The sequence below is a fragment of the Myotis daubentonii genome, chromosome 3 (genome assembly GCF_963259705.1).
Source record: "Myotis daubentonii chromosome 3, mMyoDau2.1, whole genome shotgun sequence".
NCBI lineage: Eukaryota > Metazoa > Chordata > Mammalia > Chiroptera > Vespertilionidae > Myotis > Myotis daubentonii.
In genome coordinates this window covers 89,142,169-89,161,673 of record NC_081842.1, presented here as the reverse complement: position 1 = coordinate 89,161,673, position 19,505 = coordinate 89,142,169, and the positions used below count along the sequence as shown (strand labels likewise).

Sequence of the window (19,505 nt, the reverse complement as noted above, 5' to 3'; positions counted from 1 at the left end):
ATTTAATGATGAACAAATCAGTAATCAATGAAATTAAAGAATGCATTCCACTATAAGCAAATGCTTTCCAAGATGCTGGAGAAACAACAGCAAACAAGCAGACATCTCCCCTGTACCTGTGCAGCTTACAGAATAGCAGTTTGAGGCTCAAGAATCAATAAAGCATATTTTCCATAGCTAAGCATCAAAACAGTGTCTAGGAATAATGCAAAGGTCATAAATTAATGCTTCAACAAATCTCTATTGAAAGACTTTTTTGGGTACTAACATGCCATAACATGTTAGTTTCGGAGGTGTCATATTATCCTATATAATAAAAGGGTAATATGCAAGTTGACCCTAACAGCAGAACAACTAGGAATGACTGGTCACTATGACAAACACTGACCACCAGGGGGCAGACGCTCAATGCAGGAGCTGCCCCCTGGTGGTCAGTGCACTCCCACAGGGGGTGCTCTGCTCAGCCACAAGCCAGGCTGACGGCTACCAGTACAGAGGTGGTGGTGGGAGCCTCTCCCGCCTCCTCAGCAGCACTAAGGATGTCAGACTGCAGCTTAGGCCTGCTCCCCGCTGGCAAGTGGACATCCCTAGAGGGCTCCCGGGCTTCCAGAGGGATGTCTGACTGCCAGCTTAGGCCCAATCCCCCGGGTAGTGAGCCTAAGCCAGCAGGTGGTCAGGGCATTGGCTGGGCTGAGGGACCCCTCAGAGTACACAAATTTTTGTGCATGGGGCCTCTAGTTGTATTCATAAATGCAATATTAAAATTCTAAGGCATCTCTAGCTCTTGAGTGCAAAAACTTGAGTTCAAGCCAACCATTAAAGCTGATGATAAGCAGGACATTGGCTAAGAAATTATCTAATTGGATTTTCTCTGATGATATTCTTTAACTACGTGACATTACTCTGAAACATTAAAAAGCTAACATACAGTCTTTGGAAAAGGAACATTTAAAAGACCTGTGTGTACACTTGTGTGTGCATGTATGTGTAGGTGTGTTGTGTGTGTGTGTGTGTGTGTGTGTGTGTGTGTTCAGATAGATGATAAATAGATAGGGAGAGAGAGACTGGGAGAGAAGGAATCATTGTTTTACTTCTGCTAGTATCTTTTGCTTAAAATATACAATGTGGCCTCTGAGAATAATCTTTTAAATAAAACAATTCATCAAAATAATTTAAATTGAAGTTTAAGAATGTTGAAAAGAAAAGCTTCTGCAAAGTTATTGATATAGAATGATTTTTGAAGCCAACCAAATAACAAATTTCTATTTGTGTTGGGAGAACGGAAAAGAACGAAAAATGGAAAAATTTGCAGTTACACAATAGGAAATCTTATCTGCACTCAAGATTTTCCTTGGAAATAGCAAATAAACTCTGATTCAAACTTGTTTTCACCCGTTTTTCTCTCTGCCTTCGGTTGCAAAACCAAACTCTTACTACTTCTTTCTCAAGATTCAGTTCTTCAGCCATCCTCATGATCTCTTGAGAGGAGGGTTTATTCTGTTCTCCAAAGTGTCTCTCCAGGGCACCTTTTGCAGCAATACTGGGAGACCGGGTTGGGGAGCAGGCGGTGGGGGTGGAGAGACAGGGTAAGATTATGTTTTTGGCAGATCAAAATTAAATTAGGTTGAATTTTTAAGTATTAATATGAAAATAAAACTTAAAGACTCTTAAAACATTTTAAAACTCTTCGACAAAGATAGGTGTATGCTTTGTCATATTTTTAGATACTTGTCTTTTGCAGGGTACCATTCATTACCAGTCAAGGGAAGAAACAAGTAGAGGAACAGACTTTCTATGTTTATCCTGCTTTGCACCACAAGAGGGCACTGACTTCCTGAGAAGGAAAGGAACACTTCTGTAGGCGTTTCTAAAGGTCCCCCAGAAATCATTTGTTATTTACAATAGATGAAATGTTCAGTGAACAACTCACCAACCAAAACAAAACCTACATTTTAGCATTTCCTCTGTGAGCCTCATGGAGATTACAAAAAAATCAACAACAATCTTTCTGGTTTAAATTGTAAGAAGTCACCTTGGACTTTAAGATTCTAAAATAATGATTACTAAATTTGTCATTTTTAATAACACAAATGCCATATTGCCAGAGCAAGACTTATATATAACAGGAAAGTAGAAATAGTCACTATTTTTAGAAATGATGGCTCAGTTTCTGTTTTATTCAAAACTTGTAGAGCAAACGTGTTCTTGAATCAAACAATACATAGTATTCCAACAAATGGTTAAAATTAATAGCTCTCCACTTCTTACTATTAAGTTATTGAAATCTGCTTTTTAAAATATATTTTGTATTTTTCAATTGGCTATATCCATCTTAAATTTATTTGTTATGTTGCACCTATATTATGCTAAGAGCTTATTCCATTTGTAAAATGTCCTTTTCTTCCTCTAGAGACATTTAATATCTCAAAAGCATACCTTATAGTTGTTCTCCGTTTCCTTTTCCTTTCATTTACTCCCACTTTTTCATTGTATAAAGCTGTAATGGGGAAAAGAGGGATAATTACAGAAACCAAATAGGGTTTAAAACAAGTCAGATTTGGATTTCAAATGTTCATTATAAAACTATGCAAAATAAAATCACCATGCATTTTTAAATTTTTTTGCAACTTATGACATTTTGTATTACAAGTCCTAGATAACAACGTTAATACAGAAACAAATATTAACTTTGCAAAGACAATTGTCTATAAATCATATCTCTATTTGCTTTTGTTGGAACTCTTGCTCTCAAAACTTGCTCTTTATCCAGCCTTGACATATTAGTATAAGTAGATCATTTTCTCACATTAAATCGCTCATTTGACAATTGCTTGTGCTATTCACTTGGAAGACTCGTGTGTGAAAATGCTCTGGTTACACTAGTATTAGGTTATAAAAACGATTGCATGTACAATCACTACAGTATAGCATAAAGGTAAGAAAAAAGTCTGAATGTGTTTTAAAAATTTCATTTCACCGCTTCTCATCTATGCCACACAGTCCGGAAAGCCGTCCTCACGCAGCTGATCCTCTCACCGTTTACCATCGCAGTAAACTTATTGCTGCACTTGCATTAGCCTTCCTCCCTTTCAGCGTGATGAAACAAGACAGTTATTCTTTATCTCAAAGAAAAAAAGACAAAACTAAACCTCAAACCTCTCGCTGTAGCATTATTCCTACCAATCCATGCCACTGTTTTTAGGTTAAAACGTCCCAGAGCCTTCAGAGAGGCAGCGTTAGTACCTCCCACTTGCTCAGCCTCCTCCAGCCACTTAGACAATATCGCTTTCAGTTTGCATGCATTTTTGAAGCTGAGCTGCAGGTTTTCAAATCGGCAGATAGTTGTTTGACTGAATTCCGAGCCATGCACCGCGGCCAGGGCTTCCCCAACATTTGTCTGGGTGTACCCTGCGAAAGCAACAGGAAGGCCATCAGCTCCAGCTGTCGGGAATCATTCCTTCTGGAGCAAGACTGCATACATCTGCGGATCTTTGTCAATTGGTCAATACCACTTTTAAGCATATATTTGTTGGCAAATGATAATTTTTTTGTAAGGGTCAGTGTAAAATTGCCCTGTACTTCAAAAAAATATTATTTCTAGTTAATTATTTTTTCTAGAAGTAAAAATCATTCAGATAGGAATATCTGCCATTCATAATTTTTAGCCAGATTGGATAGATGAGTCATTAGATCAGTGATGGCGAACCTTTTGAGCTTGGCGTGCCAGCATTTTGAAAAACCCTAACTTAACTCTGGTGCCGTGTCACATATAGAAATTTTTTGATATTTGCAACCATAGTAAAACAAAGACTTATATTTTTGATATTTATTTTATATATTTAAATGCCATTTAACAAAGAAAAATCAACCAAAAAAAAATGAGTTCGCGTGTCACCTCTGACACGCGTGTCATAGGTTCGCCATCACTGCATTAGATACTTAAAAATTCTTGTATTCTTTGTTATTATTATTAAATATCTGATGAATATGCTCAAAAGTCTATTGTATATTGAATATAATGCATAAAATAAATGGTGCTTTATCATAAATATTTTTATCTCAACTGTTAAGAGTGAAAAAATTTTATATGTTGAAGGGTACCAAATAAAACTAAAAATTATGCTTACTTTTTCTAAAAACATTTCTATTATGAGACTTTAATCACCAAACATTTTATAAACATCTCCAAGCACATTTGTTACATCATTTGGTCATGCTTCTATCTCCTGGCAAAAGATTCTCATTGATTGTCTGGAACATGTTTAGAGTTCAAGTTGCTATGAACCATCAATATTGAATTTGAACCATTCACAGCAATAGATATATCAAACTGCAAATGAATGTTTTAAATTGCCTACTGCCATGTTTATTGCATATTGTAACTACATATTAATTCAGGGCCTACGGCTATATATATATACCTGTATGCATAAAGTGGTTACATATGATACCCATGGATAAATATTATTACAAAATAACCTGTGGTTCATTCCACAACTACAGAAGTTTGAACTATCATTTTCAAACCCTTTTTGAAAAATTCACTATTTCATGAATTTAAATTAAGGTTAGTTGTTTCAGTTATTTTGTTAAAAACACTTTTCAATAGAAAGTAAGCAAAGGCTATGAACAGACAATTCACAGAAACAAAATTGCAAACGACTGTCAAACACATGACAGAAACTACCATGCCGTACGACTTTGAGCTATTTGATTTGCCAAGATCTAAAAGATTAATTGCATTTTTTCCTTCAATAACTATTTAACTATCCTATGTGCCAGTCACTGTTCTAAGTACTGAGGGTATGTCATTAAGGAGAAAACAAAAGCAAACAAACAAACCAGCAGCAAAGCACCCCCGCTTTCATGGAGATCTGAGGGACCCTTACAAGGGACACTCTGGATGGCAGTAAATTTGGTACAGTGCCGACACGGACAAGTTTGACAACGTCTATCAAAATTACAAGTACTCCTACTTTTTGATCACGCAATTTTGTTTTTAACACTTTTTCCTGCACATATATTTGTATAGGTACAAAATGACATTTATGAAGTTAACGACTGTAGTATTGTTTTTAACAGAATAATATCAGAGACCACATAAATTTACCATCACTAGAGGACTGGTGAAATAAATTGTAAAATGGAATATGACATATTCATTTTTTAAAAAGAAAGCTGGCTGGAGTGGCTCAGTTGGTTGCGTGTCATCCCAAAAGGTTGCCAGTTTGATTCCTGTTTAGGGCACAGGCCCAGGTTTCAGGCTCCATCCCTGGTAGGGGGTGTGCAGGAGGCAGTTGATTAATCAATATTTCACTCTCACATCAATGTTTCTTCTCTCTCTCTCTCTCTCTCCTTCCCCCTTCCTCTCTTGCTCTAAAAAAAAAGAAGAAAAAATCAATAAAGCCCTGGCCAGTTTGTTCAGTGGTTAGTGTTGGCCCACAGACCAAAGGGTCTCTGCTTCAATTCCCTGTTCAGGGCATGTACCTTGGTTCTGTAGCCCTGGTAGGGGCGAGTGTAGAAGGCAACCAATGATGTGTCTCTCTCTCTCCCTCCTGATCTCTAGAAATCAATGGAAAAAATATCCTTGGGTGAGAATTTAAATAAATAAATAAATAAATAAATAAATAAATAAATAAATAAATAATCAATCTTTAAAAAGAAAACCACAAACTAATATGGAAAGCTCTCCAAAATAGTTAAATAAAAAAAAATCTGTATGAAGAAATAAAAATATGTATTGACTTATATATGCATAAATACCTCTAAAAGGATACACAAAAAACTAACAACATTGAAAAACAGGAAAATCAAGCAAAATGGATATGTTTTATATATATTGTTTTATGATTTTGAATAATATGAATGCATCATTTATTCAAAAGTTCAAATAAAATACTGTGTAGAGAAAACTGGGTACTTCTAAACTAATTTGAGGTGGTTAAGTTGAAAATAAGTGCCATTAATTTAAAAATCTATGTATTTTGGCTCTCAAAAATTTACAAGGAAATACAGGTTTTTGTAGGATTTTCACACTTGGATTAATTAAATCCACAGTAGAGATGGAGAATGAGAACTGTCTAGGACTTTTCAGCAGAATAGAAGAGATTGAACAGTTAAACAGTAAGGATCTGCAGACCAAGTGCATACCTAACTTAATTCTTCTCACTTTAAATTCATTGGCGAACTTTTCAAGTTCTCGAATTTCCGGGGAATCCATGTCTATTGGCTCTTCAACCAATTTACTTTTCCGTCTGAGTTCCTGCTTGAAATCAGGGGCCGTGGGGTCCTCTGCCAGGAGAGGCTGGTGCATGGGTGGAAAGCCATGGCTCAAGGTGTGGTCAGGAAACTTATAGAGACAAGGGGTTAAGCTGCCTGTAAGGAAACAAAGAAAGAAAATAAAGGGCTATTTGTAACTACCCACCACTTCTATACAAGCAAGGGTTTTGCCCATTAGAGCCCATTATTCTGCCACAGCCAGTCTTGAGTCTAAAAAGTTAACTGCCATTCAGTCCTCTGAGGTCAGAGTAGCTTAGTATAAATGTGATTATTTATTTCCCACCTTCCCCAGAGCAACAAAAGCAAAGATAATGCCAAAGAAAATAAGCCTGGAATTGCAAATATTTAAAACAGAAATAAGCAAATACTTTCAGGAGTGTAAGTTTTTCACCATTTTCTTTTCTTAAGAAGACGCACATTCCTGGGAATTTGAAGTTCAACCCCAGCAGAATGTATATTTTGATATCTATTATCTTAATCCATTGAACACATAATCTGTGACGTTTTTTATAATCAAGTGACATGGTTAAGAGCTATGCCGGAAAGTTTTCTTAGGATCAGAGAATTGATTTTACAATAGAAGCCCAACTGTTTTATCAATAAATGTTTAACTTCACAGAGAAATAATTATGTCTTTTTAAAAATGTAACAAGAGCAGATAAAAAGAGAATTGTGAGAACATAAACTACATTAATATGTTTTAAATATATTTGAGGAGTAGATATTAACAAAAGGTAACTTTTAAAGTTCTATTAAAAAGTCAGCAACACGATTTTTTTGAAAAGTATTCAATATAGTGAAATTATTCTTGATAATTTTTAAGAAGCAAAAATAAGTGACAAGGAAGAGTGCAATTCTAGATATGACAGGTAATCACCTATGAATAATAAAGCATTGTGTTGATTAAGTAGGTTAAATAATAAATCACAAAAACTAAAATATGTAAACATTTTTAAATTGCTTCCAGATTTCATTCTTCATTAGTAGAGAAGAGCCTGTCTCAGTTGGGGAGCTTGGGCGAGAGAATATAAGCCAAATCCCCAGACACTTTATTTTGGTTTTCTTCATCAATCTATTATGTTTTAATTGTAGGTATTTCACTTCAATTTATATTAAATAACACATGTATAACCAAGACACGTTGATATAAATAAAGTATTTAGTAATTAATCATGTTTCTGAGTATTAATAAATATTTAAACTGAAAATAAATTACTACAGACTATATGCAATAATAATTCTTGGAAACACTGAAAATATACATTGAGTTTATACTACTTATAATTTCTTCATAAATAAATTCACAAATCAAAGACATGAGTAATAATGTATTTTGCCAGAATATTAAGCTCTTACATTAATATATCAATATGTAATGAGTAAAAGAATAGTGTAAGTCAGCAAATTGTCAGCTATTATTTATATGAGAATATGTAATTATAAAGTGGACCCCTATCTAATAGACTATATTCATTTTCTGAAGCAAAGTGGACATATAAGTGAGAGATTAAACAAAAAAAGTATAAAATAAATTTAGATGATTCACAGGTATGAAAAATATTTGAAAGAAGTAATTCCTATCTAAAAAAATTTCATGGTACTTTACAAACCCAAATTATCCAGTTTTACTTTTTAAAAAGTCAGTTAATCATCCAATTAATGCTTTAGTGGATATTAAAGTGATCAAAGAAGATAAAAATGTTCAGAACAATTATATCAATGTTTAATTTATTACATAGTTTATTTTTGGAAATGTTTAATTTTGGGATTTATTTTTAGCTTTCTATTAATTTTGGATTTTTTGTTAGTTGAAGTAAAAGAAAGATTCATACATACAAGAAGAAAACTCATCACATTTATTTTGGCATCTAGTTAATATTTATCTCAAGACTTTTCTTTCACTTATGCTTTCAGAGTTGGTTCTTATATGTTAAAGAATTATACTTCTTTCATCACTCAGAAATATCAAATGCAACTTTATACACTTGATGATGAAATACTCTGAGAAACAATAAAAGCAGAGACAAGAAAATCAGGCTGCTGTTTGATTCTGCACATTTAATGTGTTTTAAGTTTCTTTAGATAACTCGCTTAACCTATGTCAGATTATGCTTATTTTACACTAGAGGCCCAGTGCATGAATTCATGCACAAGTAGGGTCCGTCTGGCCCGGGCCAATCAGGCTGGGGGAAGGGGACATGGGAGGTTGGCTGCTGGCCAGGCCCACTCCCAATCGGGGAGGTGGAGCCAGCCAGGGTGAGGGGCCATGGGCCATTGGCCAGATGGCCCTACCCCCCAGTCAAACTCCTGGTCGAGGGGACAATTTGAATATTAGGCTTTTATTATATAGGATAAGTAATTTTTGCATATATTTTACATGAGATGCCCTAAGGTCTGACTTGGTTAGCCATCTTGACCATTCCATTTCATTTGTTTTGCTGATCATAGCCACACACTGCTATAAGCTTTCTGGGACACCTCATGCTGGGTTCATTACACTTTTCTCATTTTCTTATTCTTATATAAACAAATGAGGTAGGAAGAATTTACAATTTTTTTACCCAAAATTTAAAATTTAGGAAACTTAAGTAAAAGTAAATTAAATGACTTTCCTTGGATGCCATAAAGAATTAACTATACAGCTGAAATTAGAACTAAAATCCCATGAACATTGCAATAAACCTCATCAAAATCTCCACTCAAGTAGATCAAATTCTTTCTTTAAAAGACTTCTGCAGTTTAAATTCATTAGTCTACATTAAAACAAATATTTTCAGACAAAAATATTATAATTATTTATTAAAATATTAGAAGTGGGCCATCTCTATTTCCAGAAAATGTTAAAGGTATTTTTATACATTATAAATTATCTGGAAAACAAACAGTCAGAAAGTAAATTTGATCATGAGTCTGAAAAGTGCACAGGAAATGCCATGTTCAAAGGCTTGGCATCCAGAGCAAAAAGGAAAACGTGTGATATGTCTTTATTTTTCATTAAGTGAAAGTATCCGCAATTATCCACAGGGACACAGTTTTTCTGGAACTAACCCTAAACAGAAATTCATAATGAGTCATAAGCACAGCCAAACACAGTACATTTCCTATTATCTGATCCTGTATTTGGGGGAGAGGAGGGATTGATCAGTATGGTATATATGGCAGAATGTTTTTAAAATATTCCTAAAGCTTTGCCCCCACTGGCGTAGCTCAGTGGTTGAGCATCCACCTATGAACCAGGAGGTCACAGTTTGATTCCCTGTCAGGGCACATGCTCAGGTTGTGGGCTCGATCCTGAGTGTAGGTAGTGCGGGAGGCAGCCATTCAATGATTCTCTTTCATCATTGATGTTTCAATCTCTTTCTTTCCCTTCCTCTCTAAAAATCAATAAAACATAATTTTAAATACATATATATATTTTTTTTTTTCTAAAGCCTAGATAGGGAAAAAGCAAGGTAAAAGATGCTGTGACTCCTGTACAATGATGAGTCTCATATTCAACTTCCCAGAGATTAATAAAGCAAAGTTGTCTGTAAGCCTAGACAAGCACTCATCTAAATAGCTTGGAAGTGTCTGCATATTCTTCACAGCCCAGCTATATTTTCACATTGCAAATGAATCTACTACAGCCTTGCTGAATTGCTCCAAATGTGTCTCTGTCTGGGGGAGCAGAGGTGAATCTTTAAGGCAGGCAATGGGGATGAGGAGGGCTCGCCTTGCAGGGCGCTGGTTCAATGTACCGTGGTACCCGGGCAAATTGCGCTCCTGCAGCATGTGGCTCTGACAGATGCTGACAATGTCTCTGACGTCACAGGCTTGAAGCCTTAAAGGAACAAACACAGGAAGTAGAGAAACAAAGCAAAATACTCTGCCTTGTTGTAGACATACAAGAATGTGCATTTGAATATTTCTATTTTCTTTTTCCCCCCATGCATGACAATGTGAAGAAAATCCTAAGTTTGAATTGTGACCTTTTCTCTTGTGGGTACTGGTAAATCCTATCCATGTACAACAGAAGTCCTCTGCCGGGCTTTGTAAATTAAGTTTATTTGGAACACAGCCACGCCCATTTGTTTACATATTGCCTGTAGCTGCTTTCCTGCTACTACTTGAGTAGCTGCAACAGAGACTAAAAAACACGGAAAATACATCAGGTTACAGCCACTGAGAGGCCCTTCATGATTCAGAGGCAAAAGACCTTCAGAATTACTCCTTCCCTCAGAGTCAACACAACCAGAACAAGTTAGGTGGAGGGGGGGAGAAAAAAAAAGAAAATTTAAGAATGAAGAGATGAGCTCCAAAGTAGGCTATTTCTTTTTCTTTCTTTTTTTTATAAATTTTGTTTTATTGCTTAAAGTAATACAAAGAGTATTACATATGTCTCCTCTCCCCCCCCCCTCCACTTGACATTCCAACTAGAGTGGGCACTTTCAGTCATAGTCATCTTTTCTTTATTATCTGCTCATTAAAGCAAAATGGGCATTCATGTTCTTGATTGATTCCCAAACCTCAGCTATTTTGCTTTCCTCTTAAAATTAGTTTTTAAACAAGGACTCTCATACCAGGTATTGGTTTGGACATTATGTAATACTAGGGGCCCGGTGCACGGAATTCGTGCACTGGGTGTGTGTGTGGGGGGGAGTGTCCCTCAGCCCAGCCTGCCCCCTCTCACATACTGGGAGCCCTCAGGCGTTGACCCCCATCACCCTCCAATCGCAGGATCGGCCCCTTGCCCAGGCCTGATGCCTCTGGCTGAGGCGTCTGGCCCGGGCAGCGGGGACCCGCAGCTGCAGCGGCCCCACGATTGCGGGCTCCGCTTTAGGCCCAGGCAAGGGACCCCTAGCTCCTGGGACTTCCAGCTTCGACCATGCTCAGCTCCCATCGCTGGCTCCACCCCTACTTCCTGCTATCACTGGCCAGGGCGGAAAAGGCACCTGATTCTCTGATCATGGCTGGGGGGCAGGGCAAAGGCGGCCCCAGGGCCGCCTTTGCCCTGCCCCCCAGTTCTTAGCTCCCCCCTGGGTTTCCCATCACTGTCAGTGGCAGGGAGCTTCTTCCTGCTTTCCTTTTCGCCTCCCTGCATTGTGCCTACATATGCAAATTAACCACCATCTTGTTGGCAGTTAACTGCCAATCTTAGTTGGCAGTTAATTTGCATATAGCCCTGATTAGCCAATGAAAAGGGTAGCGTTGTACGCCAATTACCATTTTTCTCTTTTATTAGTGTTGATAACCCTGCTGGGTTAAACATGAAGTACCATGGAGCTGATTTGCTCAGTTTCACAGGTGGATGGGCGTGGGCGGGCAGGCAGGGTGGACATTCTATTGAGCTTGTTTTCTTTCACCTCGCTTAGGAAACTAGAGAAGAGAAACAATTCCAGACACCCAAGAATAAAAGTTTTCAGAGTGTTTGCTGTTATTTTATTTTGTTTAGGAGAGATTTTGAATAGCACTTATAATTCCCTGGTTGCTGCTATCAATATTGCAGGCTGTTGAATTATCTAAATTCTCAGAAGTAAAGAGATAGAAGAAGGAATTCAGCTGCAAAGGTATCTAAAGAGAAGAGCAAAAGAGAAAGACAGGTTGAGTTGGTTAAAATTAGCCCCAACTCAACTCTAACAGGGTTGTGATATCCGTTCAACTTAAATATGAAGAGACTGAAAGTTAAAGATGTTAATGGCTTGAACAAGGCTCACAATTAGTTTATGGTGTGGCTAACTCATTGCTCCCAATAGTCTGCCTCTTTGGACCAGGAGGCACAGTGAATTAATCTGATAATTAATGTCCTCCCTACTAACAAAGTATTGGCTATAGCTTTTCCTTTTCAGTGGGTTACTCATTTAATGAAATGCTCAAACTAAATGTAAGCATCAGAGTCTAGGTAATAAAATAACCACATTAAAATAAAGCAATACCACATCCTTTGAAATATAGCACTTTCTGTAGCTCCACTTTTATATGGAATAGATGACAAGGAACTGCCTTTGTTCTTGATGATAAGACGCTTCCATGGATTGTGTAGAGGTGGTTTATTTGATGAACGCCTTGAGACTACTCAGAAAATTCAAATGACATAACCGGGTTTCTCTTTTGTGTTTTATACCTCTACTATCTTATTTCTGAATTCGTGTATTTTATAACTCAATTTGTGTAGCTTCTCCGGGGATAAATGCAGGAGAGTTCAGATTCTCTGACTTTAATCTGCCATGATGCAAATGCTAATACTGAATATACGTCAAAATAGTGACATTCATACAAATTAGAAAGCATATCACATTTTAATGATAGCACTCTCAAAATATATTTGAATATAATCTCTGTGCTTCCTGGAGAGTTTTTCTTGATGTAACAAACATATTTAATTTTGTTTTAAGACTACAGTGATACCTCCAAATCTTAGGGTAACATTTTTGCTTTTGATGTCACCAACCCAGGCTTTGCATTACTTTAAAGTGTTTTCCAGGGGCCTCTCTGGGTTTGCTGAGTGCCTGCCAGGAACCTTGCACCAGCACAACCTGAGCTGCCTGAGCTTGTTCACTCCAGTCCTGGAAACAGGACGGATATTAGAATTCTCAGGCCAGCTGGGAACTCACTAGCCTGCAGGCACTGGCCTTGATCTGGTGGGAAGGAAGGTGGTAGTAAAATCCATCTTAAACTATTTGGTCTGTGGCTGATTTTATCTTTGCGCTGACTTCGGTCCATCGCTGCCTGTTGCTGGGTTTTGAGGATGCATGAAGCCGCACTTGGCTCCAGGGGAATCGCTGTGAATGAAAAGCAAGGCCTCTGCTCGGAAAGAGGAGCACACGGCCATGTGCTTGTCAATCCCTGTCTTCATAATCAAATGCGGGGGAGGCCCAGGGAAGCATTCTGCCTGCACCTCTAGTGGCTAAACGCGTGTCATTGTACTCTTCTATAAAGAATGTGATTTCTCATCAATGAGGGCTGTTCTCATTAACCATAAATACTGATTACTGAGTGTCTGAATCATAAGTGATCAGTTTTCAAAGGGGAAGAAGAAAAGTATGGCTTTCCTTATCCTATATAATAAAAGAGAAACATGCAAATTAACCATCCCTCTGCTACGCTCAAGTCACGCCCACAAGCCATGCCCACAGGCCAATCAGGAGCAAGTATGCAAATTAACCCAACTAAGATGGTGGCGGCCATGGAGCTGGAGCGAGCAGGAGGCTTGGTTTGCCCCTGGCGATGGAGGAAGCCAAGCTTCCCGCCTGCCCTGGCCAGACCTGGGCTCCGCTCAAGGCTACAAAGTTTCAATTACTGAAGATAAATAAATCCCAGAAAAAACAAAAGAAAAAAAGGAGAGGCTTGGAGCTTGGGTCACCAGGGGGTGTGGCCAGCCTGTAAACGGCCATCAGCCCCTCACCCAGGCTGGCCAGGCACCCCAGTGGGACTCCCCGACCCTGAAGGGGCTGTGAGAAGCCTGAAAACGTCCCTAAACCCCTCACCCAGGCTGGCCACACCCCCATGGAGTGAGGGTCACCGATGGGGGCTTGGCCAGCCTGAAAATGGCCCTCAGCCCCTCACACAGGCTGGCCAGGCACTCCAGCGGGGACCTCCACCCTGAAGGGTGTGTGGCCAGCCTGAAAACGGCCCTCAGCCCTTACCCAGGCTGGCCAGGCACCCCAGCAGGACCCCCACCCTGATTGGGGACACCCTTCAGGGCAAACCAGCTGGCTCCCATCCATGCATCAGGCCTCTATCCTATATAATAAAAGGGTAATATACAAATTGACCCTAACAGCAGAATGACTGGGAATGACTGGTCACTAAGACACACACTGACCACCAGGGGCCAGATGCTCAATGCAGGAGCTGCCCCCTGGTGGTCAGTGCGTTCCCAGATGCTCAATGAAGGAGCTGCCCCCTGGTGATCAGGAGCTCTGCTGAGCCACAAGCCAGGATGACAGCTGCCAGCACAGCGGTGGTGGCGGGAGCCTCTCCCACCTCCTCAGCAGCACTAAGGATGTCCGACTGCAGCTTAGGCCTGCTCCCCTCTGGCAAGTGGACATCCCCCAAGGGCTCCCGGGCTGCCAGAGGGATGTCTGACTGCCAGCTTGGGCCCAATCCCCCAGGGAGCGGGCCTAAGCCAGCAGGTAGACATCCCCCGACGGGTCCCAGACTGCGAGAGGGCACAGGCCGGGCTGAGGGACCCCCCTCCCTGAGTGCACAAATTTTTGTGCACTGGGCCTCTAGCTTCTTAATAATTAAAAAGAGACATTAGAATTTACAGGTAGTATTTAAGAACATCAGTCTTCATTTTACCATAAGGCGACAATACTAACTTATTCAGAATGCTGCTTCATAGACTGAAGAGAAGCTAATAGTTCTGAAATACTTTAAAGTTTTCATGTTTTATTTAGTTTTAAACTGAGAAATTAATGATTGATAAATTCCTTTATCTAAAGTTTCTTTCTTAGTCTTACATGTGTGCACATGTACACACATATATTTGTATTCTCACATAGAGCTTTAGTAGCTTATTGTCACCCATAATATTTCTCTCCCCAAAGCAGGAATAAATATAAAACATCAAAGATTGTCTAAAATATTGGTGTACAAAAAGAATTTAAATCATTAAAATATAAAATCATTAAAATGTTTTCTTTGGTCATAACCTAAAATTAAGTCATGAGTTTTATGATGAGTGGATCCCTTTGGTCAGATGTTTCCCTTTCTTAAGAAATATGCTATGAATGCCCCAGACAAGCATTACTAAGTAAGTAGTCTTGATCTAGTGATGTTTTTTTTTTATCCAGAAAAGAAATGTAGGTAACTTTCAGGTCAAGATTCTCTTAGACCCAGAAAATTCATCTAAGTTTCCCCAAACTCAATTTCATATACAAAGACAAAGTTTCTTACCTGCCATCACTCCGTAGGTTGATGGCTGATTTCCATAATGACAGGAAGGAACAGAGTAATGAAGTCCTGTTGCTGTGTTTTCCAACGTTGTCACCGGGAAATATGTACGCAAGCATTTAGAAGTTTGAATCAAAGACAAAATAGATGGGACTGGTAAGAAAATGTATGATGATTCAAGACATGTTCATTTCATTTCAAAAATACACATTTATGCCATTCTTAAATTGACATGACAATTGTTTGTTTTCATTTGGGGAAAGTTCTCTGAGTAAGTTAAAACTAGGGAGTGCCCTAGCTGGTTTCGCTCAGTGGATAGAGCACCGGCCTGCAGACTGAAGGGTCCCAGGTTTGATTCTGGCCAAGGGCACATGCCCGGGTTTCGGGCTGGATCCTCAGTAGCGGTCAGGCAGGAGTCAGCCAATCAATGATTCTCTCTCATCATTGATGTTTTTATCTCTCTCTCTTCCTCCCTCTCTGAAATCAGTAAAAATATATTTTAAAACAAAATAAAACAAAACAAAAAACTAGGGGGTTAAAGATTGTCAAGTAGTGAGATAAAAAAAAAAATCATCAGTGGACAGCAGCCTTTACTGAATATCCTATGCTCTGTGAGGGGGATGACTGACCAGTTTGGACTTGGCTAATTGAGAGTTGCAGAATTTGTTCAGGCTTCATCCAATATAGACATCGTAACAAACTGGCTAGAGGAATAGTCTCTTAAAATTCTTGTGTAAAATGGTATTATAAAGTGGTCTTTCACTGGAAGAAAGACTACAGAAATGGACTCTTGAACTGTTTTTATATTGGTTCTTCTGCTAACATATTTTTTCCATCAAAGAGGAAATCGCACAGCAACTAAGCTCCTATTCTATACAATCATGAAAATCCCACTAAATTTAGAGGTTTGTGCAAACTCTGTGACAATGTATAATGTGTTCATGTTGCTGTTGAAACCTTGAGGTCATCGGTTTCTGTATCCACACAATCAATTTGATAATTCCAATGATAAAACTGTTCAAAAATAAGTTGTTTTTTGAGTGGTGATGTCTATATAGGTTGTACCTACTATATACACACAAACTTGTTCATAAGTAGTTACATGCCTCATGGAGTCAATGTGTACTTTGAAAGTAAATTTAAATTACTAAACTTTTTAAAATGAAGCTTTAAACATGAAAAAACAAGATGACTAAAACCAGGGAATATTCACACTAATTAATGTTTCTTCACATATTTAATTTTCTTATTCTCCGTCATATCCTGAATATAGCATTTGCTTTTCATAAATATATTATAGGCATATCTTCTTGAACAAATATCTAAGAGATATTAAAAAGTAGGGAATTTGGATCTTTTGAAAATATTAAAATATTATCTAGTAATTAAAGCCATCAAGTCTCCTAAAAAAAGTAAATCATTTTTCTCTAACTATAGAACAATGTTTAATATTTTAAAATATCTGCATAAATTCCCACTTTACAATTGACACGTAGAAAGAACTAAACTCATTTTACATTACTATTACACAAACCTTGCTCCGCATTACAAAATTAAACAAATAAACACAAAACAAGAGCTCTTATTATTATAACCATTATTTCTAATACTTATTTGGAAAAATGATTATGATTTGATGAAAAAATATAAATTCAATGCTATTATCATTTAAAATACATTTAGGTCATTTTTACTCATCATATATTTTTTTACTTTATAAAGTTTAAATACATTTTGTTTCTCTGATTTTGAGCAGTTGGATAAATGACAGGCTAACTTATTAAATATGTTACTTACTTATTTAAAATAAATACATCTTAAAAATAAATGGGGTTTTGAGTCTAAATTTGCTAAATCATTACCTCAATTCTAAATTTTCTTTTCATTCTGAAATAATATTCACACAGTAAATTAAACAAACATTATATTATTCTCCTAGCCCCTATTTATAGAAAACTCTATTATTAAAAATATACAATTAGCTAGTGATAGTTTAAATTTTTATAGCACAAATTTAAAAAAAAATATTTTATTATGATTTCAAGAAACATGTTTCACTATACTTCCATTATTACCTTTCAAGTTAAATAATGAGAATATTAGGTAGGTGAAAAAGATTTCAACATTAATGACTTTGCCAAAGTCTAGCTATGTAGTTTCTATATTCTTTAAAATACAGCTGAAGATTAATGCTGAATTTACATATATATTTGAAATCTGACTAATTATAAAATAAAGCCTAAATCATTTAAATCAGAATATAAACTTATCAACTCAAATTTTGATTTCTAAGTGTATAATATTTTCCCTATTTGGATTGCTTTCAAAACAAGTGGAAAATAAGCATAGCACATTGCTATTTAATAGAAGAAATGTATTCAAGACTTAGTCTATTTATAATTCTATTTTAAAACACTTACTTTACTATATAATTAAAGAATGAATTATGCATTAACAAAACATATTTATTTGTGTTTAAGACAATTTATTTGAATTTTCAAGTTTAATTTTTATTTCAGAAAGTTATGTAAAGAAAATAGTAAAACTTGGTTAGAGGTTGAAATCTCTTCAGAACTCAGTTCCTGGGCTCTAAAGTTTATATATTGCTTCTAGTTTTTATTTTTGAGTTTTGAATTATGCTAAAAGTAAGTTTATTAAAATTACTTAATCAATTTATTCTTTGAAATACATTGTTGTTGGTATTGGGAATCATTTAGTTGTGTTCACGATGAAGTATTTGACTGGTTTTATAATAGGAGCAAATGTAATCTAAAAAACAAATTTTTAAGTTAAGAAAATTACTGCTTTAAAACACTAAATTATTTTAGACTATTTCTTTAGTTTTGCTGTGTATCCATAAACTTCCAATTAAAATGATTTTTGGATTAAAAATAGCCAAATTTATTGCTTACTTATATAAAAAAACAGATCTTTATAATGAAACCAAAAATAAGTTAAATTACGACACTTACTAATATTGCTTGAAAAATTTCTTAGATATTTTGACTTCTTCAATATCCTTAATATTTAACTTTAAACATATTAAACTGAAAGGAAAAATAAAAGTAGCAAAGATATCTAAATTAACAAGATCCAAAGCATCCATTCTGAAATCTTTAGGCCCAGCCACCGGCAGACTGTTATTGGAGTCAGTACCTGTAGACATCACATTGGTGGTATGGTTGGAGACCGGTAGGCACTCGGCAGCGCTGTGATGCATTATCAGAGGCAGAGTTGCCGAAGACTCAGAATTAAGAGGTATAAAGGTATCAGCCGAAGTAAAAGGTTGGCAACTCATTCCCACAGTGGGTAGAAAAATTAGGAGAATTGTTGCTCCCCAAATCAGAGTTTTATTCTGTTACTGTCTCAAAGGGCTGTTTCAAATCTCACTACCTGCATATATACATCAGGAGGGCTCTGAAGCGCCACGAGGGCGCGTGCTGGTATTTATACTGCAGGGAAAGCCCTTTATACATGTTAATCATCTTTTCCCAGGGGTATTGCTTTATCATGTGAACTGCCTTCCTTCTACCTCAAACGTAATCCACGCCCCACAGGAGAGCTTGTTCTGGGTATAGATTGAGGGTAAGGGAGAAATCTGAAACTTTTCTGACAGCTTCAGTAATACGGACCTTTTAGAAAGAAATAAACTTAAATAAAAGTGTCCCTCAAAGAAATAATGTTCAATAAATTGAAAAATAGGTGTCTTTTTGTTACTAACACATATGTACGTGACAAATGTATATTATAAGTTTTCCTTTTTTGATAACTTTGCATTAAACTTACAAAAAACAAGAGAATATACTATACAATTATAAGAAATTATGAATATTTAAGTTTAAATTGAAAGAAGCATAGATGACTAAATATGAGAATTAATATATAACTACTGATTCATACTAAATGATGCACCTTTGAAAAATCTGTGGAAACCAATTTCATTTTTATAATATTATTAGAGCCTGGTGTATGAAATTCATGCACACTGAAAGGGAATTAATTAGTGGAAATATTTTAATATTGCTATTTGCCCTTTCTCTATAATAGAAGTGTCAGAGATGAAAGAAAATTAGTAAAATGTATATGAAAATCTTCCTCCTGTCAGAGTCTGGGGCATGCCACAGGACCCAGAGGCAAATCCCTGTCCACCGCAGTGCCTCAAAATTGCACAAGACCCAGACCCAGCCGGCCCACCTCCATTGGGAGAGATCCAGACCCGGCCGGCCCCACCCTTGTCAAGCCCTGTTGGGCCAGGGGTGCGCAGCCTCAGCCTGGTGCCAGGGTGGGCAGTGCAGCCTGAGGTCCCCTGTCAAGCCCCACTGGGCTGGGGGCACAGCCTGTTGTCCCCTAGC

General features: G+C 37.2%; 1 protein-coding gene and 1 long non-coding RNA gene across 3 annotated transcripts in view; one reads left to right on the top strand and one right to left on the bottom strand.

Moving 5' to 3' along the window:
* Window positions 1–19,505, top strand: part of LOC132229317 (uncharacterized) — a 261,758-nt gene that overhangs the window by 78,149 nt on the left and 164,104 nt on the right. The window lies entirely within an intron of this gene.
* POU1F1 (POU class 1 homeobox 1) lies at window positions 1,330–18,451 on the bottom strand. Of its 2 annotated transcripts, none has more exons than XM_059686023.1 (6): window positions 18,310–18,451; window positions 15,157–15,306; window positions 6,151–6,375; window positions 3,244–3,408; window positions 2,437–2,497; window positions 1,330–1,540 (listed from the first exon to the last, which is right to left on the bottom strand). In XM_059686023.1, the coding sequence occupies exons 1-6, from the start codon at window positions 18,449–18,451 to the stop codon at window positions 1,330–1,332; spliced, it is 954 nt and encodes a 317-aa protein (XP_059542006.1). The 2 variants fall into 2 exon arrangements, with proteins under 2 accessions (XP_059542006.1, XP_059542007.1); XM_059686024.1 differs by having other exon boundaries at window positions 15,157–15,228.

Coding starts and splice junctions, on each gene's coding strand:
- POU1F1 (XM_059686023.1), bottom strand. CDS start 18,451: ATGAGTTGCCAACCTTTTACTTCGGCTGATACCTTTATACCTCTTAAT. Junction 2,498..3,243: donor GGAGGCTGAGCAAGTGGGAG/GTACTAACGCTG, acceptor TCCCCATTACAG/CTTTATACAATGAAAAAGTG. Junction 1,541..2,436: donor AAACGGAGAACAACTATAAG/GTATGCTTTTGA, acceptor CCGGTCTCCCAG/TATTGCTGCAAAAGGTGCCC.